Below are 26,987 nucleotides of genomic sequence, written 5' to 3' on the forward strand. Positions count from 1 at the left end.
TCCACAGGATCAATTGAGTCTGGCAGCTGTGTGGAAGCCCGCTGGCATACGTATCGATATATTTGAATGTAACTTGTGCAGCAGGTATTCTGGAATGTCCCCCGCTCTCTCTCTCAGGTTCACATCACTCAGTATGCAGACTCGGTGGCCTCCCATCTCGCCAAGATCCTGGACTCAGACAAACACAGCGACGTCATTTCCTCTGCCAAGTAGGTACCTCTGAGGAAGAGGTCCAAGAAAAAAAAGGTTTTGGTTTGTTCCCGTTGGACACAAACGTGCATGACAAGGCGGAAAGAGATGCCTGTAAGTGAATAAATGGGTATTCATCATCCTGGGTGGAAGGAGAACATTAGCGGTCGTCCTCTGGGAGACATCCAGCAGCCATTAAGGAGCAGTTTCCTCCACTGCTGCTGATTGTAGCGACGCGTTTAAAACGCCGCAGAGACTTCAGGTTCACCTCAGAGAGCATTTCTCAGCCAAAGATGTGGTGGGTTGTGAAAGCTTGACTTTTGAAACCACACAGGTTGCTTGTTTTTTTAAAATTTGTTCTTTTCTTTTTTTAACAGATTTTATGAGTTGAAGAACAAGAGACTCGATATTCAGCTTTTACTGTAACGTAAATACAATCATCCGTTTTACCCTCGCGAAAAATACACTTTCCATTTTTACTAGGAGCGTTAATTAAACGTTGATTAGTGCAGCAACAAGGACTAATAAACGTCAGTAACGTCCCTGTTGAAAGCTCGACACACTAATCCATCCAAAGGTGCAGTGAGTGAGCTGCCTTTTAGGGTAAAATCTCATTTTTGCAAGAAAATAAAAAACGTATCTTTCGGTTGCACTGATAATAGCTGACTTTGTTAGCAATAAACTCAGGAGGCTTAAGTAATTAGGACGAATAAAACAGCCATCAAAAGCTAATTCAGCTGTACAGCAACTAACATGTAGTTTGTTAACAAATGTTTATTAATGACAGTCTTTTTTCTAATTCTGTTACATCGCCCAGGGGAACCTACTGAATAGTCATAATAATAATATTGTATAACAAAACACGTACAGGCGTTAGTGTTGGTGCACAGAGGAAATATCAGGCTGCTGAAGTACCAACATGGATGAGTTCAAACAGTGTGATCCAAAGAAACCTCCACTCTGTGAGTTGCCTTCAGAAGCTCGTTAGCTCGCAATAATTCCATAAACAAAGCAGTGACGGAGCCATGCAGCGATGTAACGCGCATCGATGGCGTGGAGGCGATGTGGCCAATCGGCGAGTACGTGATTGTGAACCGGTGCCATCCCTAAACACACCAGCCTCCTCACGGGGGAATCACCAACCCTTCGATGATGTCATCTTAACCTTTGACCTCCCTCCGCTCCAGGTTCCTGTGTGGGACGGTGAATGATTTTGTGGCGGAGGTGGGCAAGGCGTACGAGAGAGCCACGGAGAACAAGGAGGAGGCCGACGCCATGGCAAAGAAGGTAAATGCTTTAGTGAGTATTACACAAGAGCTTGTGTAACTAGTGTAGGTGTGTGTGTGTGTGTCAATATGAGACAGAAATAGTTGTGCTGAAGGTTCAGTGTCATCAGTCGCCCTCTGGCAGCTAATACTTGCTATCTATTGAGTGTTGTTAATGAGAATCCTTGATGTTGAGGTTTTTTTTATTGTGTAACGCTTTTATCAGCTTCCCCTCCATTGACAGCCTCACTGCTTGTCTCTCCCTGCTAGTGCGCATTACTGAACGAGAAGCTTGATTCCCTCGTCAAGGCCTTGAGTGAGGAAGCAGAAGCTCAGGTAATAACAGGAGGGATGTCCGCCAAGACTAACGTGAAAGAAGAAAACAAAGCAGTTTCCTCACTCATTTTAATCAACCACAATTAAATGAGAGAAACAGATGAGCTGCTTGTAGTCCTCCTGCTGATTAAAAGAATCACAATGCTCAAAATGAGATTTCAGCCCTCTGGGAACTACTTGAAAAAGCTGATCTCTTGGTTCGTCCAGCAGACAAACAGATCCCGCTAGTTAGCTTAGCTGCTATGTAGCAGTGGGACAAACCGTCCTAGAAGTGGAAACCACTTGAAGCCGAAACCGTCTGGATGAATAGAACTGTGGCTGTGCTTAACGTTAGCTGTGAAAAACACATTTTCTTGATGGAACTGCCGTGTGGAATCACTACGCCCAGTCAGGAAAGTAGTTCCACATATTCATGTGATTTAGAAAAAAAAAAGAAAGAAAGAAATATCTCATAATTTTCAGCCGTGTTTTTCCACAGCGAATGTTAACAACAACAACCCTAATTATATTAACGCAGGGAAAGAACATTTTTGAGGTGTACTTGATGACTTTTGAGTCTGCTTTCTAAACTGCCCCTCTGCTAGCATAGCACAACATAGCAGCTAAGCTAATTGGCGGTTAGCTACAGGTAGGTCTGGAGCTCAGTAATGAGCCAGAGAGAAGAGATTCATAAGCTCGTCTGGCTCTCTCCACACTTCCTATGAGGCGGAACCGCAGGAATCCATCAAAATATACCTGGACTCACTTTCCTGTCATCTCCAGGTGGTACCAGCAGGTTCGGTTCCCAGCCAGGAGGGTGGTGGCTCAAGCCCCAGTGAAAGTGGCGGTGAGTCAGGCTCCGAGGGTAAAACGTACCGCTCCAAGGAGCAGCTGATGCTGAGAGCCAACAGCCTGAAAAAAGCCCTGAGGCAGATCATCGAGCAGGCTGAGAAAGGTGAGAAGAGAGCAATTTTCACCTTTTTTTCCTCCTCTCCTCATGCTGTCATTTTGTCAGACAACGGTAGAACTCGAACACGCGTTTTTTTTTAATGTCACCTTCTCAGTGGTGGACGAGCAGAACCGACACACACAGGTCCAGAGGATGTCGTCTTCATCCTCCATCAAGAGAGAGAGCAGCGAGGAGCTGAAGGATGCTGAGCCGCGTAGGTGTCCCCTTAAGTTTGAACTCAGCGGTGATACGAAGTGAAGGGACGCGCTCCAAAATACCGCGCTTGCAAAAAATACTACACCAGTGTTTAAAAATCCCAAACTACTGCGGTTTGTCAAGAAGATGTCAAAGTCCTTTGGAAGTTGGCTGTAACTGCACTGATACATTTCATCCATTAAAATCCAATTCTTCTCTTCACAGGTCAAGGGAGTTTAAGTCCGATCGTCCTGGAGAAGCCGGAGAGCCTCAACACTGTTGCCTTCAATGAGGACGCTGTGTGAGTCGCTGTATGCGTGCACGCGTGGATATGAACTTGACTGATTCATCAATTATATATATATATTTTATAGAATTGTCACTTTTATTTAAAATTTAGTTTTATTTGTCGTGTTTTTTATGTTTTATTTTTCTGTTGTGCTCAAATTTTATTTTTCATTTTGGTTAATTCCATTTGTCTTTGTTATTCTAAGAATGGCATTTATTTTACTCTTCTTGTTTGTGTTATTTGTCATCGCTGTTATTGAACAAGTCACATCATGGTTTTATTTGTGTATTTCTGAACCTGTGGCGTTTGATTTGACTACTTTTATGTGTTATTTCCGTGTCTTGTAACGTGCCCTCTGATTCTAACCCTCTGTATCATGCAGGCAATGTTCTGAGAAGTGTGTGATGAACAACTATTTTGGCATCGGCCTGGACGCCAAGATCTCCCTCGAGTTTAACAACAAGCGCGATGAGCACCCTAAAAAATGCAGGTATGAACACACACACACACACACACACACACACACACATTAGAGTGGTATTTAATTATGTAACTCCACAACTCTCTTTTTCAGGAACAGGTAGTATTTTATGTTACATCCTTTATAGTATTTAAGCTTCATCTTTGGGCCTCCTAGTACTCAGAAAGTAATGTAGCAGCTCATGAAGTATTAACGTGATTATTTCAGGATTTTTTTTGCTGTGTTATTCTTCCAATAATTGATCATTCAAAGTGGAAAAGTATAAATCAGTACTTCTGATTACTGCAGAGTTGCAATTCTTTAAATCCTTGCCATTTTATTCCATCACATTCTCAATAATACTGTTGCTCCATGAGCTGGGGTTAGACACAAATATCACTGCATCGTCTGCGTACATGGAGAGTTGCGCATCTCTCTGTTGGCTGTATCAGGAGTGCAGGTTTTGGGTTTCTCTTGATATAGCCAACATCGGAGAGTGCTGGTGGGACACCTGGAGGTGTTTCTGGACCAGACAGATCTGGAACTCCTCTGAGAGGAGCTAGCCACCGTGGAGTTTCTCTTAGAACTGAAATTTCAAGAGGCCAAATACAGAGAATCAATTGTCAGCTGATTCAGTTCTTTGAGTAATGAAGGTTTCATCAAATGAATTGTGCATCGGTGTCCCTCTGCAGCAGTCGTACCAAGAACATGATGTGGTATGGAGTTTTGGGGACTAAAGAACTGGTCCAGAAGACATACAAAAACCTGGAGCAGAGAGTTCAACTGGAGGTCAGATAAAGGTTCTATTTCTTAAAGGATGAAGAAGAGAATGTAGCCAGTTTGGGGACAAAAGGATGTCCTCGCCCACCTGTGACTTCCTGGTGTATCTTACTCTTATTTTGTCCCTCTCCAGTGTGACGGCGTTCCCATGTCTCTGCCGAGCCTCCAGGGCTTGGCTGTGCTCAACATCCCCAGCTATGCAGGCGGTATCAACTTCTGGGGAGGCACTAAAGAGGACAATGTGAGTGTTGAGCTTTTGGGATTGACACCTTCACAGTGGAAGACCGTCTTTCAGTTCTTTAGAGTGGACCAGTTTAGACATGATGTTTGCTCTTCTCCTCCGCCAGAACTTTGGGGCTCCATCCTTTGATGATAAGAAGTTGGAGGTGGTTGCAGTGTTTGGCAGCATGCAGATGGCCATGTCCAGAGTCATCAACTTGCAGCACCATCGTATTGCTCAGGTAACACACACACACACACACACACACACACACACACACACACACACACACACACGTTTTCTCTGCAATACTTCATTACCTCCACCAATAAGGTAAAGTCATTGGTGCCAATATTACGAAGCTGATTGGGTGTTGAATGGGCCCAGGAAGAAGAGAAGAACTTAGAGTTTGGGGCCGTACTTGTAAACATCTTATAAAATAATCTTTTAGTTTAGTTTGATTTTTTTTTTACTGCATTGAGTTTGGCTGAGGTTTCCTTTGCACAGGTGTGTGCATGTGCCCTTAACTTATAGAAACTCCAAAGTTCAGTGCACTACTACTTTGTCATTATTGCTCATAAAAACAGACACAGTTACAACTCCCACAGTTTGTTTGAACAAGATTATTTGAAGACTCTATTAATATCTCTTTCCTTTAGTATCTTCCACATTTCAAGGAAGCATTTAGCTTTTTTTTTCTTTGCATTTGGAATTTGATGTATTTATAGTTGAGGTAATCACTTGAAACACACACACACATATAAGCTTGTGTTTCAAGTGATTACCTCAACTATAAATACATCAAATTCCAAATGCAAAGAAAAAAATGCTAAATGTATACACACACACACACACACACATTTACATATATACATATATATATGATTTCTAACATCTGAGGTTGAGGAAGTGATGTGTGACTGCTGCTGTTTGGTGTCTCAGTGCCGTCAGGTGAAGATCACCATCCTCGGGGAGGAGGGCGTCCCTGTCCAGGTGGACGGGGAGGCCTGGATCCAGCCGCCCGGCATTGTCAAGATCGTCCACAAGAATCGAGCACAGATGCTCACCAGGGACAGGGTACGGTGCTGATCTAGTAGGGATTATCTGCTGCGTGATGTCGTGGAGGAACTCAAACTTTAGTTTTTACACCAAACTAAACAAAACTCCGTTTGAAGTACTGTTGCCACAGCAAATACAACATCCAAACACATTGGTATTTCCTTGAAATGTTCCCCCCCTTGCACTCAAAAATCCACTCTGAGCTCCTCGGCTTCAGCTTCCTGCCTGTGTTGTTGACTCTTTCCAGTTGGTGATTTCTTGAATCACATTCAAACCCGCTCTTAGCTCTTAGCTCTCTCTAAATGCCACTCAAACCTCTGAGAGCTCCCTTGAGGCGAGCCAATTTAGGCTGTTTTTTCCCACGGTTCCCTCCTTAAGCTCCGCAGAGACGGAGCGACGTTGGCTCGCTGGTTTCAGCCTCCTGGTATCGTGTCAGTTGAGTGTTGTCCCAGCTGGAGCTGTGCTTTAGGACTGCTAATTGGCTCGTTGGCCTTTGATTTCCTTCCAGTATCTTATTTTTGTGCTCTTTTCACACTTGTCTTCTTCCTCATTTTTGCTCATTTAAACAAGATATCCCAAAGTTGGAGGTCCACGGATAGACGCAGCACTAGAAGAGGGCCAACCTCTGCCAAACCAAACCAAATGTAAAAAATAACAGTTTTAGTGATGTTAAAAGATCTGCACCAAAATTGAAGGACTTCTTCGTCGGCCTTTGCCAAAGCCCTTCATCAAGTTTGGTGAAATTTGGCTTCAAATTGTTTGTGTAATCTTGCTGATGCACAAAGAAAAACCTTAGAAAACAAGACGCCCTGTGCCTGTACTCGTCTTTTCATTCAGTTTTCTACCCCGAGTATTTCGTTTCTGTTTGCACAAAGCCAATTTGATGCCAAGTTGCTCCTGAATACCGTTGTTTACTCTCAGTACAGATGCAGTGCATCATTTGCATGCGGAAATGAGCGAGGTCGGTTGCTTGAGAAGTCACTCGTGCCTAAAGCTTTTGCGCTTCTGTCCAAGCAGGCGTTTGAGAGCACGCTGAAGTCATGGGAGGACAAGAGGAAGATTGACAGCTACCGCGCCACCAGGCCCCGCCTCAACTCCCAGCAGTCCATGGAGTACCTGACCGAGGAGGAGTGCGCTCAGGTTCAGCAGCTCGGCATCGTGGCTGACACGCTCATCAACAAGTAGGTGTCATGTTAGGGACTTTTGAGAGTTTAAACGCTGACTGTGCCAGAACTCCAGGGCAGGAATCAAATCATCTTCAATTAAGGACTCTTTACTCATCTGGCCAAACTTCCTCCCCCAGTAGCATTTTTTGTAAAAACGACAAAGAGAAATTTCTTTTTTAAATGTTCCTAAATGAAAAAGACATAAATGTTCTGAATTAAGACACAATTTTCAGCCCTTCAGAAAAAAACATCTAGAGTCCTAAACTGAACTTAAAAAGCGAACAAACTGACCACCAGCAGGTCATAACTGCTTGGAATTATTCCAAAAAGCGTACCGTGTCTTTGAGATGAATATTGAAATTCTCCTCCTCCTCCTCCTCCTCCTCTTCCCAAGGATACGCGAGGCAGCCAAGACCCACAAGCTGGTGGAGCAGGAGCTGGCTCACGCCGTCAACGCCACGGCTCTGGTGCTGACCGAGGCCAAACTGTCCAGCCCGGAGGTGAGACGGCAAGGAGGGGGACAGACGGAAGGACAGATGGCTGGTTGCACTGATAGAACGTGCAGATTTTCAGGCGCCCGCTCGTCAGTGGAGCGGGAGCCCCTCCGTCAGGGCCCGTTTCTAGTATTTCATGTCTCCTCTCCTGTTTTTGACACATTAAGTCAGTGGATGAGGTGTGGAACACACGGAACAAGCAGCACTCATGGCTCTGCTCATTGGTTCCCAGGGTCTGAGTCGCAGCACAGCCGTGGAGATTGTCAACAGCAGCAAAGTTCTCCAGGCCGAGACCAAGATGCTGCTGGATGGAAAGCTACTGGTACGTTGTTCTCTCTCTCCTCGTTTGCTGAGTCGTTCCACGCCTCCCATTTCTCCCGCCCTTGTTTTCCTTCGTAGCTCTCGACCCTTCTCTGTTTCTAACCCTTTTTTTAAACTCACTAATATCATAAACTCAGAGGTTCCACATGAGGATCAGCTGGAGGTCGGACTCCCTAAACGAACCATTAATCAAATCATCAATTTGACTGAAATCGGACAAAAATTGCTCTATAATATCGGCACATCATCAGCAAAGAGAGATATTTGTCATTATTTCAATATATCGTCATCGGCTCGAAGGTTAAAGTGACGGTGCGTCTCTTCCCCCTCAGTCCGAGTGTCCGGATGAAGAGGAGCTTCGGTCGACCCTGAACAGCCTCAGCGCTGAGCTCCACAAGCTGGACGACATCCACTGGATCTGTCCGCTCATGCAGTGCTCCGAGGAGGTGAGAAAACATTTTGATGAGTCAGCATGGCTGGCTTCCTCCCACAGCTAGTTCAAACATGGTTTTACTAGCTGCATGAGTGTTACGAATAACTACACTCCAGTGCAGTTTTTCATAGCAATCTTTTTATTTACAAATGTCTAGATAAGTGGTCTTGTACATGAACTTCAATTTTTTCTGGATTTTAGATGTTAAAAGCTAATTTATGAGATTAACGTTTAGACAGAGAGTCACTTATTGTCATCATGGAGGAAGAATGGAGAATTTACACATTCCAACTAATGGATCGACTATCATGAGACGTTTTGTCTTTAAATTCCAAACTAACAAAAATTGGAAAGAAAAAAATTCCAATAATTTTGAAGAAAAAGTTCAGATTAGAATAAGTTTGTGGGATGTAAAAAAAAGCTGATTCAAACAATTGAAAATGAATGTCAATAAACCAAGAATATTAGATTTGATAATAGAATATTAAATTGTAGCATTTTCACATTTTACTGACTAGCCTGATTCTGATAGCAACTTTTTCTTTAACAAATTTTGAAAAATGTGTGCATTAAAGGAATCAAAGATATACTCTTCTCTCTCATTAGGGAACTGAGACCCATGCTAGTTAGCTTAGCACAATGAATGGTAGTGGATGGTAAGTGTTAGCATAGTGAGGATTTCAGCATGTCCAGCAGTAGTCCTCTTCGTCTTTTCCTCATTAGTAGCAGGAGTCTCTCTGTTAGTCACCAGATTGTCATGGCACTAAACTAGCTAGCGGTTAGCTAGTCAGTGTGGGTCTCAGCTCAAACCGGTTCTCATGTGTTTCAGGAGTCGGTGAGGGGCAGCAGTAAGAGCAGCAGCAGTATGAAGCTGAAGATCATCCCCAAGGTGAAGAAGGAGAGAGAGAAGCTCCATAAGCAGAAGTCCAACAGTTCTCTCTCAGGTACCGGTTCCTGATGCTTCAGTACCACGGTTCATCTAGAACCAGAAACCAGGGGAACCAAGCCAGCAAAACTGCTGTTTGATTTAAAATGTTCTCGTTTTTCTTCAGGAACTTGGGATATCAAAGGCGGGGCTTATGAGGCAGATTCCTCGGGTAACTGAAGACCTGTGTGAGGTGCTTTATTTCTGCCCCCGTTGCCCTGACAACCAGGGGGTGAGGAGCCCCCCCCCCCTCCTCCAACACGGTAACCTAGTGGCCTGACAGAGGTGTGAGGAAGGAAACCATCTTCCCAGCTTCGTGTGTTGACCTTTCTTTTCAAACGGGGAGCAAATTTAGTTCTTGTTTTTTTTTTTTTTTTTTTTACTTACTTTTTTTTCCAGAAGGGGCCTTGCTTTGCATCGCATCACTTCCTGTTTTGGTTCTGTTGATGTAGGAAGTTGTCAAGCAGCCAATCAAACAGAGGACGAGCAAAAGGCGCGAGGGTTTTCTCTTCGTTTGTTTTGGTTTTGTTGTTTTTTTTGACAAAGAAATGTGTTTACGCGGCGCTCAGCATGCATGTCGAGTGCAGCCATCTTTCTTTTATATCACTTTTTTTCCCTCTCTACCTTCAATGATGGAACTTCGAATAGCCTTGGTTCTCCAGACGTTCTACGAGTATTGATTTCTTGTTGCTACTGCCATGTGAACTCCGAAACGGCAACAAAATGAACAACATCTCGACTCTCTTTTGTTTTCCTTTTTTTGTTGTTTTTTTTGCGTCTACTGAACTGGAGAACATCGTTAATGTTGCAAAAAAAAAAACAACAACAAAAAATTCTACCGAGGAATGTATTTGTGTGTATTAACTTGTGAATAATGATAAACGATAATGTGATTTTCACAAAGGTTCTACTGTTGTGGTTCTCAAGTGGTTCGTAGTCGTGTTGACGTGTGTGTGGGTCGAGGCTGCGACGTGCGTCATTTCATCTGAAATTCAGGATCAAGGTGTGAAGTTCTATAACTGCACCGCGGTACGTCATAGAACCGGTCTGCGTCGTGGTGGGAGGTTCCAGATGAAGTGACCCGCGTGCTTTCGGCGGCGAAGGTGTTTGGCGAAGGAGGACGCATCAAGGACGCGTGGAGCAAAGATGCGTGTAGTTCCCTACTTTGCCAGCTCATGATTGAATGTAATATAGAAATCCTGCAGGTTTGATTTTTGCCTTGTCGGTGGTTTAAAGCTTTTATGACTACAGATATATTTATTTTTAGTATCTGCTCTCAGTGGCTTTGCTGCCTCCCCCTTCGACGAAACCCCTCGGCCACTGGGCGTTTAATGGAAGCCAGTTAACGCTGCCGTGTGTCTGCATGAGTATTCAGAGTTGCGGCGCCTCACAGTGGACAGGAAGCTGCTTCTCGACAGGAAGTCTAAGACTCCTGGCTGCGAGCAGCGCTTCAACAGGGATTTGTCCTGCTTGTAGCACCGTGTGCTTTCAGCGGTTATCGGCTCCTGATAGATTTTGATTGGACAAAAACTTGTGAAAGGGTCTCAGATGTAAAGTTGGGTTAGCAGGTTTGCTTTCGAACACAGCAGCGATCCTTTTGTTATAATTTCAGCATAAACTCTTCAAAGTTGGCAAAAAGCGTGTTCTCGTTTAATGCTTGAATGGAATTGTATTCAAATTCAGAGGCTCTCGTCACAAACATCGATTTTCATCCACGTACGAAAAGCACGGCTCTCTAGATGTTTCAAACTCGTGAAAATTGGTTATAAAATATACAAAGGGACAGTTGCTGTGGGTATAAAGGAATATGGATATATGGTCATATACATACATATGTGGGAATATATACATGTTCATATACATACATATGTGTGTACATATAGATACGTATGTATGTGTATATATACACATATGCATATATTCATAGAAACTTTAGGTGTGAATATAGATATTTATATATACTTATATGTATAATTATAAATATGTATATATCAATGCATGTACATATATTTATACATACATATATACACACGCATGTATGTATATGTCTATTCATTCAAATATGTTTGTGTCTATACATAAATATTTAGACATACAGTAATATTGACATACATATGGGTATGCGTGTGTATATATATATTTATATGTGTGTGTATACATACAAACATACTCCTAAAACAAGAGGAAACATTTTAAAGTACATTAATAACTCGGCACTGTTATTGGTATCATTTTATGGATCAGTTCTTTCCCTGTAAAGATCCACCGACCACACAGAAGGCAGTCCACTTGAAATTGAAATTGCGAGGATGAAATGAAAATGTTTGCTAATTCATGTCGGATGTGGGTTAGCATGGCGCGTCTCCTCACAGCTGCGCTGGCTTCATCAGCTGACATCGGCTGACGGGAGCTGACATGAACTCTTCAGGTTTTACGATTTAATGCACAAAAACAACATCAAACACACACGACCGTTCAACAATATCATTGAAAATTGGTTAACATTAAATACTGTACGTATGATAAATACTGATGCTAAATATAACCTCATGGACATCTCGCTTGACAGTAACTTTTGAGACATTCCACTGACACTTTTTGACGTACTTTTACAAAACAAATGTGAGTGTTGAGTACTGGCTCTTACATAAAGGTGTCACATGGTCCCTGTGGTTGACGTTTCCCTGAAGCTGATCCATCACCACTACAAACTCAGAAAAAGACTAAAAAGTTCCATCCTGACCCACTCAGGGTGGACGTTGAGAAGCAGTTCCATGTCCTGGTAGTACTTCGAAAGGCTCGTATGTGTGTGCCCCCCCCCCCCCCCCCCCTCGTGTGAAGGGTTGCTCCTCCACCGTCTCAGCTGTTTTTTCTCCTGGAGGCAAGCCTTCACTCGTGAAGCCGCTGTGAGGTGACGTAGACTCAAACCCTCCGCTAGGATTGCGCTACCGTACCCGTACGTGTGCCAGCTTTACACCATAGAGGCTTTAGTGGTGTCGTGCCAAGTTCCTAACGAGTCCAGTGAGTTACGAGACACACCAAGTGTGTGTGTGTGTGTGTGTGTGTGTGTGTGTGTGTGAGAGAGAGAGAGAGAGAGAGCTAACATGCGCTTGGAAGGTTGTTGCACATTTCAAAGTTTACTGTATCTTGCCTTGCACTTTACAAAGAAGCAAACTTAATAGAAGAAAAAAAGACATTTGTGTATGTTAGAGTGTTTATGAGTGTGTGTGTGTGTGTTTTTTATCTCAATTGATAAGAATTATATTCATGAAAAATGTATACGGACAAAAGCGTGCTGTAAACTGTAATATATATATATATATATATATATATATATATATATATATATATATATATATATATATATATATATATATATATATATATATATATATATAAAATAACATATGCATCAGTGGTTGTACAGTTCGAGCATCTTGAAAACTCCCATCATGTTTCAAGTGGAACTTCAAACTCGTCCAAACAAACGTTTTGGAACTAAAGTGATTTCATTTAACTTGAAGCCAAAGTTACTGGGATTGTTCCAACATTCTACAGGCTAATGAGTCGTTTACACGCAAAACACATCATCAGTTTTTGTTGAATTCAATATTTTGTATTTAAAGAAAAAGAAGAAAAAAAGCAAAATGTTCTACAATGTTTTGTTTAATTTATGCTTGAATTTGCATTTCTTGTGCTGAAAAGGAATCCCTTATTTATATTCAACCTTTATTTGTTTTTTTCTGTTATTCTCAAGGCAAGCATGTCAGATGAGGCAGACCTCTTTGGTTTTGTTTTTGTATTTCTTTCTGATGAGTTGCATGGAGCTGAGGAACTGAACCGGACCAGAAATACTCCATCTTAGTGCAAAAGTATTCCACGGAGGACGTTGGTGAACGTCTCTCCCTGACATGAAAAGCCCTGTGTCCGTGCGCTGCTGGACGCCAGACTAAATGTTGCACGACCCTGTGTGTGTTGCGAGGTGTTATATTGTGTTATTGTGTGCAGTGTGTAACAAAGACAAGCTCAGTGCAGATCTTTGGAGATTAAACGATTTATTGAAGTGTGATGACAATTTTGGCTGGTGTCATGTTTTATAATTCTGAGATTATCAAACAGAAACTGTTTATATATTTATTATGTATGTACAGATGAATCTAAGTTTATACCTACATTATGTATGCATGTCAAAATATATGTACATGTATGTAAATATGTATGATGCATGAATGGACGATTGGATGTGTGATATATGTATGTTTGCATGGGTGTCTGGACATGTATGGGAGTTTGGATGGATAGATGGATTTTTATTCATACATATATATATATATATTGATGTAACTTTGATGCATGTATGGATGGATGTTTGTGAGTTTTGGGCGTGGATGAATGTATATGTATGTATACATAAATACATGCATGTATACTTATCTATAAAACATGTTATAGATAAGTACACATGTATGTATATTTTACAAACATGTATACATGAATATATGTTTTTACATATGTATGTATGTATATTTGTGTGTGATTAATTTATGTGTATGTTAAGTATGTTTGATGTTGTGTATGTATGTATGTATCTGGTTGTATGTATGTGATATATGTATGTTTTATAAATTTTTTGAATGTATGTATATTTGGAGGTAGGTATGTATGGATTTATGGTTGGATGGACGTATGTATGTATGGAAGATGTATATGTGGAATGTATGTATGGTGGAATGTGTATATATACACACATGTTTACATACAAATGAAATGTATGGATGGATGAATATATGTATGTGTTAGTGCATGCATACATGGACATGTAGGTATTATCATACATCCATATTTATGTATGTTTGTATGTATGATTGTATGTATGATTGAAACATTTGCATATGTATGGATGTACATATGTATGTTAACACATACATAGGTATGATAGATGGATAAATGCATATATGTTTACAAATACAAATATACATATCCACGTGTGTGTATATGTATGTATATGTATGTATATATGTATACATATATGTGTGTGTGTGTGTGTGTGTTCAAATACATGTTTATATACATGTGAATATGGATGGATGTAGTTTGTGTATGAATGTAATTATGTATGATTCATATATATGTGTGTATACATGTATTTATATATATATGTGTGTGTGTATATATGTATATGTATTATATACATATATAAATTGTATGTGTGTGTTTTGGATGAATGTTTACAATTAATATGCTTGTATTGATATGCATGTTTGTGTGATTCATGTATGTTTGATGTGTATCTCTTCGTATGTTTGATTATTGCATCGATGAATGTAGATATGTAATGTAAGTGTATATTTATTCTTACATACATACAAACAAACATAAATAGCAATTATGTATGTGTAAGTATAAGTGTGGATGGATGAATATGAGGATGTATGTATATTTATGCATACAAACACATATATACATAGACTCATACGTATATAAATATACACATTCAGAGAGTTAGCATTGAAAAATATGTACATAAATATTTTAAACATACATATATCAACATGCATGCATCAAAAATACATATGAACGTACATACATTCATCCATGTATAATTATGTATATATACATAAGTTACTATGTATTTACATACAAATACATACATACATGTATGGATGAACATATGTATGTGTGATGTCTGTATTTATGTTTATATATGGATACATATATTTATGTATGTAATATTGGATATATGTGTATGGATGAATGTATGTATTATATATATACACACACATACTGTATGTACATATGCATGTATATATCAATATGTATTAATATATGTAAGATAACGCCTCCTTACATGCATACATATATTTAGCCATCCAAACAAATACATAAAAGCATACATAATGACATACATTCCTCTGTCCAAACATGAAAACAATCATACATCATGTTTTCATACATTCAACCATATAAACATACATTTGTACATACATATATGCATATGCACGCACATTCATTTTCACATACATACATGTACATATGTTAGTATGTATGTATCTTTATATATAGTACATACATCCAAAAGTAACATATATACATTCATTAATTCATCCATCCATTTACACATATGTACATGTACATATGTTAGTATGTATGTATGCATGGATGTGTGCATATATAAATATATACACGCATCTATACATCATATATACGTATGTTGATACATACATACATTCATCCATCAAAATATAAATACATACATACATACATACATATATTTAAACATTCATATGAAAGTATGTATAAATTAACTGGAATACATATATTCATCCATCCAAATATATATACATGCATACATACATACATATGCACACACATATTTGGTACATACATATACACACATATCAAACATGCATGCATCAAAAATACATATAAGCATACATGAAAACAAATGTCACACCTACATACATACACATACTTATATCCATACATACATACATACATAAGTTTAAGTGAACACACACAGTGTATACACACACACATGTGTGTACATATGTATATGTGTGTACATATACATATGTATATGTGTGTGTATATATATTATGATTGTATGTGTGTATGTATGTTCATATTTACATACATATTTACATATATGTATTTTGTATGTGTGATGCATCTTTGTTTATATATACATACCTATGTACATGTAAGTATATATGGATGGATGAATGGATGATGAAAATATGTATACATATATATGTGTTTATGTATGGTTGTATTTTGTATGTATGTTTATACATACATACATATATACATTCATCCATCCAAACATACATAAATTCCTGCATTCTTACATACATATGTACATTTGTTTCTTATATATAGATATAGATATAGATAGATACACATACACACACACATACATATGTAAACTTATGTATACGTTTGAATCGATGAATGTATGTCTGTTAATTTTTACATACATACATACATATATGAAGTGTATGAAAGTGGGTGTTTGTGAATGTATGTATGAATATCTGTATGTATACATTCATGTGTAATGACATACATACATCTATATGTATATATATTTATAATAACATACTTTAATAGGTACATACATCTATATGAATATTCTGTCATCCAAACAAATACTTAAAAACATGCATTGTAAATACAAACATATGGTCATTCATATATACATGCATACATTCATACATACATTTGAATGTATTTATGTATTCATGTACAAATATACATACACGCACACATGTATGTATACATACATATATACACATACTTTCATCCATCCAAACATACATACATACATGTGTTCATAAGTATTTTTGTATGTATAAATATGCATTTATACATAAAATCATACATGTATACATACATATATTTACATACCAACATTCATCCATCCAATCATTTATACATAGTTATATGTACATATATAAGCATGTATGTACATACATATACATATAAATGTTTGTGTGTATGTATGTTTGTACTTACATATATGCTCATATTTGAATGTATGAACATATCTATTTAAGTACAAACATATATTCATACATTCAGATATGAACATATGTATGTAAGTACAAACATACATACACTAGTTCATATTTGAATGTATGTATTTATGAATGTAGGTATGTATAATTGTATGTGTGATGTATGTATATTTGAATGTATATGTATGACATCCATATATGTACAAGTACATATATTTTCTTTTATATATACACGTATGCATGGATGAATGTTTGTATGTATATATTTTCATATAAACATGTATACATGTGCACATACATGCATTCACCCATCCGAACATACATACATTCATCTGTACATTCATTCATATGATGAATGTATGTATGTGTTCGGATTGGTGGCTGCATTTATGTGCATGTGTATGTATGTATATTTATATGTACATACATATATATTCATGAATGTATTGATGAATTTATGTATGTTTGGTTCAGGGAATGCATGTATGTGCACATAAATGTATTTATGTTTATATGTACTACAGACACACATTCACCCATCCATACGTTCATGTTTCCAAACATACGTACATACATACATTAACACATAAGTATATACATACATTCATACATGCATACATATGTACATGCATAGTTCAAACGTGCACATCTACATACTTATACCAAACAGGCAATCAAACATAAACTTACATACATCACATATACATACATACATTCATCCGTGCATACACACATGTATTTATGTTCCTATGTATTTATGTTTGTCCATCCATTTACACAGACATGTATGTTTGTTTGATGGATAAATGTATGTGTTTATGCATGGATGTACATATTTTTGCATGTTTGTATGGATGGATGAATGTATATATGTATGAGTAAATGTGTGTTTGTTTTTGTTTGAATGGAAGAATGTTTGTATGTATGTATGTTTGTATATACATACATAACATATACAAACATATATTTATATTTATATACATGCAAATGTATGTACACGTGCAATTTCATACATTAACTCATTTTTATCTATGTGTACATAAATCTATATTGTATACATACATATTTATGTCATCTTGTGTCATGGTGTGCAGTGCATAACAACAAGAAGCTGAGCACAGATTATTGGAGTTCAAATGATTTATTGAGGTGTGACAACGGTGTTGACATGTTGGCCTGTTCTTCTTTCGGTAGCTTCTGTTCCGACTGACTGAGGGATCTGAATCGGCACTAGTTAGTCATGCTAGACTATAAATAGATGACACTTTTTGTTCCATTTCATTGCCTCCTTTATGTGATTGTATTATTTTTTTTGCAGCATCACTTTTTTCATACAGCAAAATTCAGTGTTTGTTTATTGTTGTTTTCTTTCCCATTTTCCAACAGCTTACATATTGAATGACCTCAGGACTCCATATCAGCAAAAGTTGTTAGTCTGAGTGGAATTGATTGACACGCCTTCTTTTTATTGCCTTCTGTATTTGATGATAATATTTCAGTGCAAGATTCTGCATTTTTATGCAACTTCCATGTCATGTGACCTGGGGACGCCACATCACCAGTGTGAGCTGAGGTCAGTCCTGCATGATCTCATCCATCATCCATGTGGTGAAAGTCAACAGCAGATCAACATCTTCTTTCAAACACTGAAATATCTGTCTTATTCTGAACAACTTTGTGGACGACAGAAAGACAAGGGAAGATGGTGAGCGTCAAATGAAAAGGCACCGAGCGGCTGGAGTGTTTGCTAGAAGAACCAGTTAGCAGCATTCATGTTGGTTTGGAGCAATGAAACTTCTTTGTTTTATTGATTACAAAAATGGTTTGTTCCTGCATTCAGGCCAAGTGAAGTGGTGATGCTACTCTAGTTCAGGCATGTCCTCGTATCCCTCCTCCTCCTCTTCCTGCCTCCTCTGCTCCTCTAGCTTCTTCTCCTCCTCAGCCTTCATCTTCTCCTCCATCACCCTCTTCATCTCTTCCTCTACCTCTTTCCTCTTCATGTTCTGCATCTCTTCCTCTCTCTTTTTCTGTTTGTCATTGTCCTTCTGCTCTTTTGGCGCTGTGGCATTTGCCCAGTCGTCATCCGAGTCGCTGATGTCATCATCGTCTATATCCCAGTTCGGCTGGTGCAAATCTTCGCTCTCTGCCGGGTCTTCCACAGGCTCCAGCTCAGGTTTGTACGTCGGGTCCTCTAGTTTGCCCCAGGCCACCTGGTCAGCCTTGTGAAGGGTGACCTCTACTTTGGATGGGACCATGTTGACAGAGGACTGTTTGACAGTGATGACCTGAGGATAGAGAGAAAGGTTAACAGTGACAAAAATCCTGAAAGAGGTTGAACACTTGAGCGTATTTAGCAGGTACTCACGCCCCACAGGTGGAATTCTCTCTTGAAGATCTTATCGTTTTCAAAATGGATCAGACAGGAGAGCTAAAGAGAGTAGAAAACAATCTTGGTGAGTAGACCCAAGTACTGAAAATGGGTTAGCTAAGATGGCTAGCTGGACAGACTTGCTTTAGCATAAACAAATGTGCCTCCATTGAGATGATTACATGTACACATATGTTTGTATGTTTATACACTCATAAATACATTCATTCATCCAAAAATACATTCATACATATATACATACATACATTTATCCATCCAAACATACATGTACATATATGAATGTATGTATATATTTTTGTGTTTATAAATACGTACATGTATTCATCCATCCGAACATACATACATACGTGTACATATATGAATGTATGTATATATTTTTGTATGTTTATTATTACTTACATGTATTCATCCATACAAACAACATAAATTCATACACACATCCATAAATACATCCATAGAACATATATACATCTGTCTAAATATATATACATACATTCATTAATCCAGTCAAAATAAACCAACATTCATCCAGCCAAACCTACATACATAGATGGATACTGCACATATGTATATGTGTATGTACGTGTATATATATACACATATACATGCATGCAGACATATGTACATGCAAACAATACACAATCAGTTCACGCACCCATATATATATATATATATATATATACACACACACATTCATTCATCCGTCCAAACATACATGCATAGACACATATACACTCAAACATACATGCATAACTCATACACACATACATCACACATACTTAAACACATGCATTCATCTGTGCAAACATATACACATACATTATTACATACATATATCACACATACATACACATGTTCAAACATACATATATACCTACATCAATCAAAACATACATACACATACTTTCATCCCTCCAAACATATGTAAATACATTCATCACTCCATACAAACATACATACATACATACATCACACATACTTACATACAAACATGAGTCATCAAGCAAAACTCTGGTTGTGCGTTCTGCATACATTTTCCAAACGTACATACATAGACACATACATTCGTCCAAATATATTTAAATCCATATATATATATATATATATATATATATATATATATATATATATATATATATATATATATATATATATATATATACACACACATTCATCTGTCCAAACATACATGCATACACACCCAAACATACATACATCCCTCATATATACATACATGCATGCATACGTCCGTCAAAACATACATACATACATTCATCACTCCAAACATACATGAATACATTCATACATCCAAAAATTCATACATCCATCCAAACATACATACATCACACATACATACATACTTACATACATTCATTTGTCCAAACATACATGCATACATTTATCTGTTCAAACATACATACATCTGTCCATATATACATACAGTCATCCATACAAACATACATCAACACATACATGCATCACACATACATACATACATACATACATTCATCTATCCAAACATACATGCATACCTACATATATACACTCAAACATACATACATCATTCATATATAAAAACACATATCTGTTCAAACATACATGTATACATACATGCATCAAAACATTCATACATCCATTCATCCATACATACAAACATCACACATACATACATTCATCTGTCAAATATATATACAAACATTTTTCCAAACATAGATACCTCCATCTGTCCAGATATACATTCATACATCACACATAGTTACAAACATACATACATTCATCTGTCCAAATATACATACATTTATTCATGCATACATTATTACATACATATATCACACATACATTCATTCATCCATCCATACATATATACATCACACATAATACTTTGCACATACACGTGAACAATCATACATACATTACATATAAAATATATACATATGTATATTCATCAATACATACATACATCACATAAACTTACATACATATATACATTCATCTGTCCAAACATATATTCATTCCTATGTGTGTTTGTATTTTTATGTATACATACATATGTACGTACATGCAGGTATGTATGTGTTTATGGATCCATAAATATGTGCGTATCTATGTTTATATGTATTTTTTTGCATGTATGTTTGAATGTATGTGTGTGAATCTATTTATGTATGTATCTTCAACGTATGTATGTGCATATGTATCTTTGGATGTATGAATGTTTGTATGTCTGATATACACTTGTATGTATGAATGTTTGTATAGTGTGTACATACATTCATCCATACGTACAACTCAGATCTCATACATCTCAATCTTAGAACTGGTTCTGCATCTGGCCCACATGGGTGTGTAACACTCACCACCGTCCGGTTCGCTTCTATACTGCAAAACTCTGGTTGCGCGTTTTTGGCGTAGATGGTTATGACAACATTCTTTCCCGTCTGGTGCCAGTCATGTCGACACGCCACCTTCTTCTTGTCCTGTAAACACACAAAACAACTGGTTGAAACGGATCATTTTTGTTCTGGAGTTTTTTGTAATTTAAAGCCCAGTCGTCGATTTCGCTCTTGCTGTTTGTGTGCTACCTGTGTTTGCACCCATCGGTGCTTCCCTGTAGTGCAGCCCTTCTGGTCCAGGAAAGCATTGAAGTCGATGGTCTTGATGCAGCAGCAGCTCCAGTATTTATACCTGAAGAGAGACAGACAACAGTCCATCTGCCAGATCTTTCTTTTACATTTTAGATTATGCGTCTCAGAAGATTACACAACAACTCTGATGTGGTGTTTTCTGCTTTCCCGTGTACGACCCTGGTTTTTAATGTTACCCCTCATGGAAGACGGGTCCTCCAGGGTGGTGGGTGCAGACCTCCAGGTCTGTTTCTGGGCCTTGGTAGACCTCAATACACAAAGACAGTGACAATCAATGATGTATCACAAGAGCTTCTCCTCGTTTTTCTGCTGGCAAAGTCACTGACATGAGAAGGTTCACCAGCAGTCATGACACAAACCATCATATTTGTTTTATTTATGTAATCCATACATTATTATATATATATATATATATATATATATATATATATATATATATATATATATATATATATATATATATATATATATATATATATATATATATATATATATATATATATATATATATATATGGGGGGCCAACACATCTAGACAGACAACCATTGGCTCTCCCAGCCACGCCTACGGTCAATTTAGAGTCTGGATTAACCTGGTCCCTCTTGATGTCTTTGGACTGTGGGAGGAAGCTGGAGTACCAGAGAGAACCCAGCAGGAACAGGGAGAACATGCAGACTCACACAGAAAGACCCTGTGCTCCAGCTGGGGCTCCACCCACAACCTTCTAGCTGGGGGCCACAGTGCTGACCACTGCTCCACCTCCTGCCTTATCTATTTATATAAACTAATAAAAATGTAAAAGTGCGTCCCACTCTTCGTTTCTTGGCCACAAAGGTCTGTGGTGTCAGGAAGATCTGCTCTACCATTTCAGTGCGTTAGTTGAGCATTCAAGTTGTCATTGTTACCATCTTTCACCACTAGATGGAGGTCTTCACAAGCTTAGATCTGCTGCAGTCTGAGTCTCACGCGCACACACTCACACACATGCACTCTTACTGTTTTGCATCCGGCGTTCTTGCATCGCGTCCCCGGCATCACACTTTGACTCTCTGTTGTTTTACAATGTAAAAGGAGAAAAACTTGCAGTCATTTTCTGGTATTCATGAGTCAGAAGATGAATTCTGCTTCTATGTTTTGACCAAATTGTTAGTAAATGTGTTTTTTTTAATAAGACAGAGATCATTACAAAAGAATGACAACAAGAGTGATCTATGTTATTGTATTGATTCATAAGAAAAGACACACACACACACACACACACACACACACACACACACACACACACCAGCATACAAACGTTTGCAATCTTCATCAAGTTGTCACTTTTCTGACATCGAATGTTTTGTGAAAACAAAACAAAAATTCTTTCCCGAAGAGAAATGTTCATAACAACAACACACGTTTGTAAAAGGAATCAAAGCAGGAGAAGTATTTGAAAAATATTGAATATTTTTTTACTGCAAATTAAAGTGGTTTTCCCTTTGAGTTTGTCTGTTTGTTTTTGGATTGGGATACAAATGAATTTCTTTCAAATATTTCCCACTTCAGGGGTATTTGTTTATGTTTTCAATCCTTTCTAAAGATTGAAGTCCACAGACGAATATTTTGGAAATGAATGGAAGTGTATAAACAATACGAACAACTTTTAATTCTTCTCAGTGCAAAGGAAATTGTTTGTCCTTACTCGTTGGAGTCGTTTTCTCTGTCGTTACTCACAATTAGCATTCTTTCAAGTACTTTCAAAGATTAAGAGTTGTTTGTTTTTTATCTTCTTTTTAAAGATGAAGATCTCTTGTTGAAAGTGATTGGAAGATTAGAAAAACATCCAACAAAAAGAATTTTTATTTCATTTGAGACGACCTGATTAGTCAGAAAAGGGCGAAGATATTCAGTAGCAGCAAGAACACAAGATAAAGTAGAACAATGTTGCTCTACCTTGTAAATACATGGTATTCATGTACACATATATATACATATATATATATATATATATATAAATTTACAGTCATATTTTGTATATTTACAAATGTACTTTGTGTATTTATAAATGTACAGTAATATGTGATATCTTTCATACCTTTGTTCTCGTTCTCTGCTCTTTTGCTGATGTCCAGTTTCTCCAACACCTGAGCCAGCGATGCAGACACTTTGTGTGGCAGCTTGGTCTTGGGCTCGTCTGAGCTGCGCACACACACACGCACACACACACACGCACACACACACTAAGCACCGTAGGGAACTTTGACCTGAATGAGAGCTGACGCGGTGAACCGGCTCTCACCAGGGTCTCTCTTTCTGCAGCTTCTCAGCAGATTTGGGCCCCTGGTAGATGATCTCCTGGCTGTTGGTGTGTTTTACTCCACTTTTATCTGATGTCACCTCCGGGACCAGTGGCACATGCGGCTTCTCGTTACTGTGGCGCCCACGGGTGCAACCCTATACAAAGAAAGAACAAGCGTAAGAAACTAAAGCTTCTGGATGTTCATTTTTAATCAGACGATATAAATTAGCCCAAATCTCCATGAAGACACGAAGCTAAGCTTTGAGCCACATATGAGCAGCATACCTGAGTCAGTTTACATGCTTGGTTCTTGATGGATGACAAGAACATGGTTGAATATTTATATCACATTTGCGAGGGGTGAGGCTGATTTTGTCTGGTTTTTAACAACTAAAAATGGGGGATAAACATGAAACCCTGTAAATGCCTGTTGTCTCACTCGTAGCCCATTAGCTTGGTTTAGCTAGTTGGCTCGCGGCCCATCTGAACCACCTGTTAGAACATCAAAACGTTGCTGAAGAACCTGAGATATGCTTGCGCTTCCCACCCACCACCAGTCACTGGGCTAAGCTAGCTCGCGCTAAGCTGGTCCTTGTGCGTATCAATCGTTACGAAGCCAACATTACGCTACTAAAGAGCTACACCACAGCCCTATGACTTCAACGTCGCCCCAACTAGCATCTTCTGTTTTAGCCACTTGTTAGCAAACTTAAAAGCTTCATTATTTCTGAGTGTCATATTAAATGATGAATTTTATTCTGTAGCAAATCCTTAAAATATCTTCAGCTCATGTTAAACATGTACTTTATTCCAGGTACTTCCCTAAAAACTCGCTGTATAATCAAGCTAACTTGAGCGCCACCAAGTCCCCCAAACTTATCGTCTCTTTTCCTCACAGTTTTTTCTTTTGCCAAGTTCACTACTTCATTGTCAATACTTTTACTTCTTGATTAGAGTTTTATCAAAGCATCTGAATATTTCCATCCCTTTTTAAAAATAAGAAAGAAAGTTTCACTTAATGCTGATTTCCTCCAACATTTCCCAGCACAATGGCTACGATCCACCTATGCTAACGTAGCTGTTACCACGATGGAGAGGAACTCAGAGAAGTCCGTCGTCCTCTTCTTGCAGCAGGACCAACCCTGAACAGAAGGAACGCAGGAATTCAAGCTTTATCCTGACCCTTGATTCCATTTTGTGGCACCAATCGGAAAAGTTTGATTCACCTTCAGTGCGTCATGGAAGATGGGAATTCCTGGATGGAAGACGCAGGAATCTGTGGGAAAGAAAAGACACTATTGGTGTACACACACACACACACACACACACACACACACACACTTCAACAGAACAGCTGGTGTGTGTGTGTGTGTGTGTGTGTGTGTGTGTGTCCCATATAAGGAAACTCCAGAGACATGTGGGTTAACATGCTGATGTGTGCTAAGCTAGTTTGCTAGCTCAAAGTGTCACTTCCTCACACACAATAAAACTCCCCCCCTTTATTCTTTACTTTTTATTCAAGACTATTAATCTGGTTTCCTGATTAATTTTTCACACATGAAAGCAACAAATGAATCTGGACAGAAGAGCGACTGTTCCAGGTTTGAGAGAAACTTCAGTTACTAACCAAAGTTTCCTGCTGATGTGTTTCTAGTATTGGGTTAAGAATTGTTCTCTACCACCAACGAAAAATTAGTCACTAAACCTGATTCAGAAAACAACCGTTGAAAGAAGTGGACGAGCTTATTTTTTTGGTTAAACCAACCAAGAACGGTGTGAGTCGAAGCACAAGTCCGAGTCAGCGCTGCAGGAGGATCTCACCATCTTTGTTCTTGTCGCCATCAAACGTCTGCCCACAGCCTTTGTTGTAACACACCAGAGCCATGTTGGCTTCTTCCTCTTCCTCCTCCTCTTCTTCTCTTTCTCTAGTCCTGACTGATCTCAGCTCAGCCCCTCCAGCGTCTCCTGCTCATATAGACGATGACTTGAGGTCTCTAGAAATTTCTCCTGGAGAGGAGAGGAGCCAGAAAATGGGGAGAGCCTTCAGGAGAGGAGGAAGAGCGACTCTCGCCGGCAGCTGAAGGGCTGTTATAAATAGCTCTTCACCTCCCTCCGCTCTCTATTTACAGCTGTCAGAAGTTATCTGGGGGGGGGGGCATTCCAACTGGTGAGTGTCAGCTGTCACAAGCCGCCGCCGCCGCCGCCATACCTGACCACTACTGGACCCATTTGATACCAAACCACGGTTTACTTCTCCTGAGGGTTTCACCACCAAAACGTTCCAAACTAATTAATTATAGTTTTAAAGTTCACAGGACGTTTTTAGGATTCGTGAATGAACTGATTCTTTATTGAACTACAGGCTACTCATCAGGAGCAACAGGGTACGAAAACCAGGCTAACAAACGCTACAGTGTTAGCAACAGTGTGCTAGCAAAAGAAACAGAGCGCTAGCTAACAGGATCACGATGGTTCTTGGTCCTGTTCCTGTCTCTGTACTGTTCCATGTCCATGTTCCACATGAGCCTCTCTCTCATGGCTAACAGAAGGCCACCCTGTAAGCTTGCTAGCTAGCAGGTGGCTAGCGTGACGAGACATTAATACTTATATTGAACCGCATGATGATTTGCCTCAAGAACTTTTTTTTTTTTTAAGTGTGCGAGCAAACGCACGCTAAGACGCAACAAGAGAGCTAAATAACCGAATATTGCTTCTCTTAAGCGTTCTATGCAGATGTTCCACACATATTAATGTTGAAAAATAGAGAACTAGTGTCTCACTCAGGGCTAATGAGCTAATTTGTATCCATAAAAAAAATACATTTTTCAGACTGTTTACTTAAACGGTCACATGACTGGATGATAATGGTTTTATTAACTTTTAATAAGTGAAGTAACGCTGAGGTGACAAGTTCTTCTACAACTAAACTACCTCTTCAAAATTCACCCTCTGAGCTTTAATATTTTCTCTTTTAAAAATCGTTTTTTTTATCACTGGAAAAAATGTACTTGCAGAATCCACCGTTTTTCGGTTGAATTTGAAAGTAAAAAAAAAAAAAAAAACGAGAATCGCAATCACACTTTTTTTCCAATCGT

General features: G+C 38.7%; 2 protein-coding genes across 6 annotated transcripts in view; one reads left to right on the plus strand and one right to left on the minus strand.

Moving 5' to 3' along the window:
• Positions 1–12,418, plus strand: part of LOC147238821 (diacylglycerol kinase delta) — a 67,660-nt gene extending 55,242 nt beyond the window's left edge. For 4 of the 5 annotated variants that reach the window (XM_086196811.1, XM_086196813.1, XM_086196814.1 and 1 more), the window contains 17 exons: positions 118–209; positions 1,377–1,476; positions 1,725–1,790; positions 2,553–2,724; positions 2,834–2,932; positions 3,139–3,214; positions 3,585–3,692; positions 4,355–4,451; positions 4,576–4,683; positions 4,790–4,903; positions 5,605–5,739; positions 6,739–6,902; positions 7,282–7,387; positions 7,614–7,703; positions 8,035–8,148; positions 8,965–9,079; positions 9,188–12,418. In XM_086196811.1, coding sequence (XP_086052937.1) covers positions 118–209; positions 1,377–1,476; positions 1,725–1,790; positions 2,553–2,724; positions 2,834–2,932; positions 3,139–3,214; positions 3,585–3,692; positions 4,355–4,451; positions 4,576–4,683; positions 4,790–4,903; positions 5,605–5,739; positions 6,739–6,902; positions 7,282–7,387; positions 7,614–7,703; positions 8,035–8,148; positions 8,965–9,079; positions 9,188–9,240 — 1,809 coding nt within the window. In that variant the 3' untranslated portion in view covers positions 9,241–12,418. The remainder of the gene's footprint in view (positions 1–117; positions 210–1,376; positions 1,477–1,724; positions 1,791–2,552; positions 2,725–2,833; positions 2,933–3,138; positions 3,215–3,584; positions 3,693–4,354; positions 4,452–4,575; positions 4,684–4,789; positions 4,904–5,604; positions 5,740–6,738; positions 6,903–7,281; positions 7,388–7,613; positions 7,704–8,034; positions 8,149–8,964; positions 9,080–9,187) is intronic. The other variant, XM_086196810.1, reaches the window with a different exon arrangement.
• A 5,291-nt stretch (positions 12,419–17,709) lies between these two features.
• Positions 17,710–26,257, minus strand: LOC147238822 (cysteine and histidine-rich domain-containing protein 1). Its single transcript, XM_086197866.1, has 11 exons — positions 25,714–26,257; positions 25,119–25,168; positions 24,978–25,034; positions 23,893–24,047; positions 23,689–23,792; positions 22,608–22,660; positions 21,788–21,858; positions 21,549–21,651; positions 21,324–21,443; positions 18,943–19,005; positions 17,710–18,862 (listed from the first exon to the last, which is right to left on the minus strand). Exons 1-11 carry the CDS (start codon positions 25,775–25,777, stop codon positions 18,437–18,439), a joined length of 1,266 nt encoding a protein of 421 aa, XP_086053992.1. The 5' UTR covers positions 25,778–26,257; the 3' UTR covers positions 17,710–18,436.
• Between the last annotated feature and the right edge of the window lie 730 nt (positions 26,258–26,987).

This window comes from Aulostomus chinensis, chromosome 24 (assembly GCF_037954235.1).
Source record: "Aulostomus chinensis isolate RoL2024-O1b breed Wild chromosome 24, RoL_Achi_v1.0, whole genome shotgun sequence".
NCBI lineage: Eukaryota > Metazoa > Chordata > Actinopteri > Syngnathiformes > Aulostomidae > Aulostomus > Aulostomus chinensis.

What these genes read in the sequence shown, in the direction of transcription:
- LOC147238822 (XM_086197866.1), bottom strand. Translation starts at nt 25,777, where the DNA reads ATGGCTCTGGTGTGTTACAACAAAGGCTGTGGGCAGACGTTTGATGGC. An exon ending in TCTTCCATGACGCACTGAAG is followed by an intron (nt 25,035 to 25,118) that starts GTGAATCAAACT and finishes CCTTCTGTTCAG; the next exon opens with GGTTGGTCCTGCTGCAAGAA. An exon ending in TAGAAGCGAACCGGACGGTG is followed by an intron (nt 19,006 to 21,323) that starts GTGAGTGTTACA and finishes TACTCTCTTTAG; the next exon opens with CTCTCCTGTCTGATCCATTT.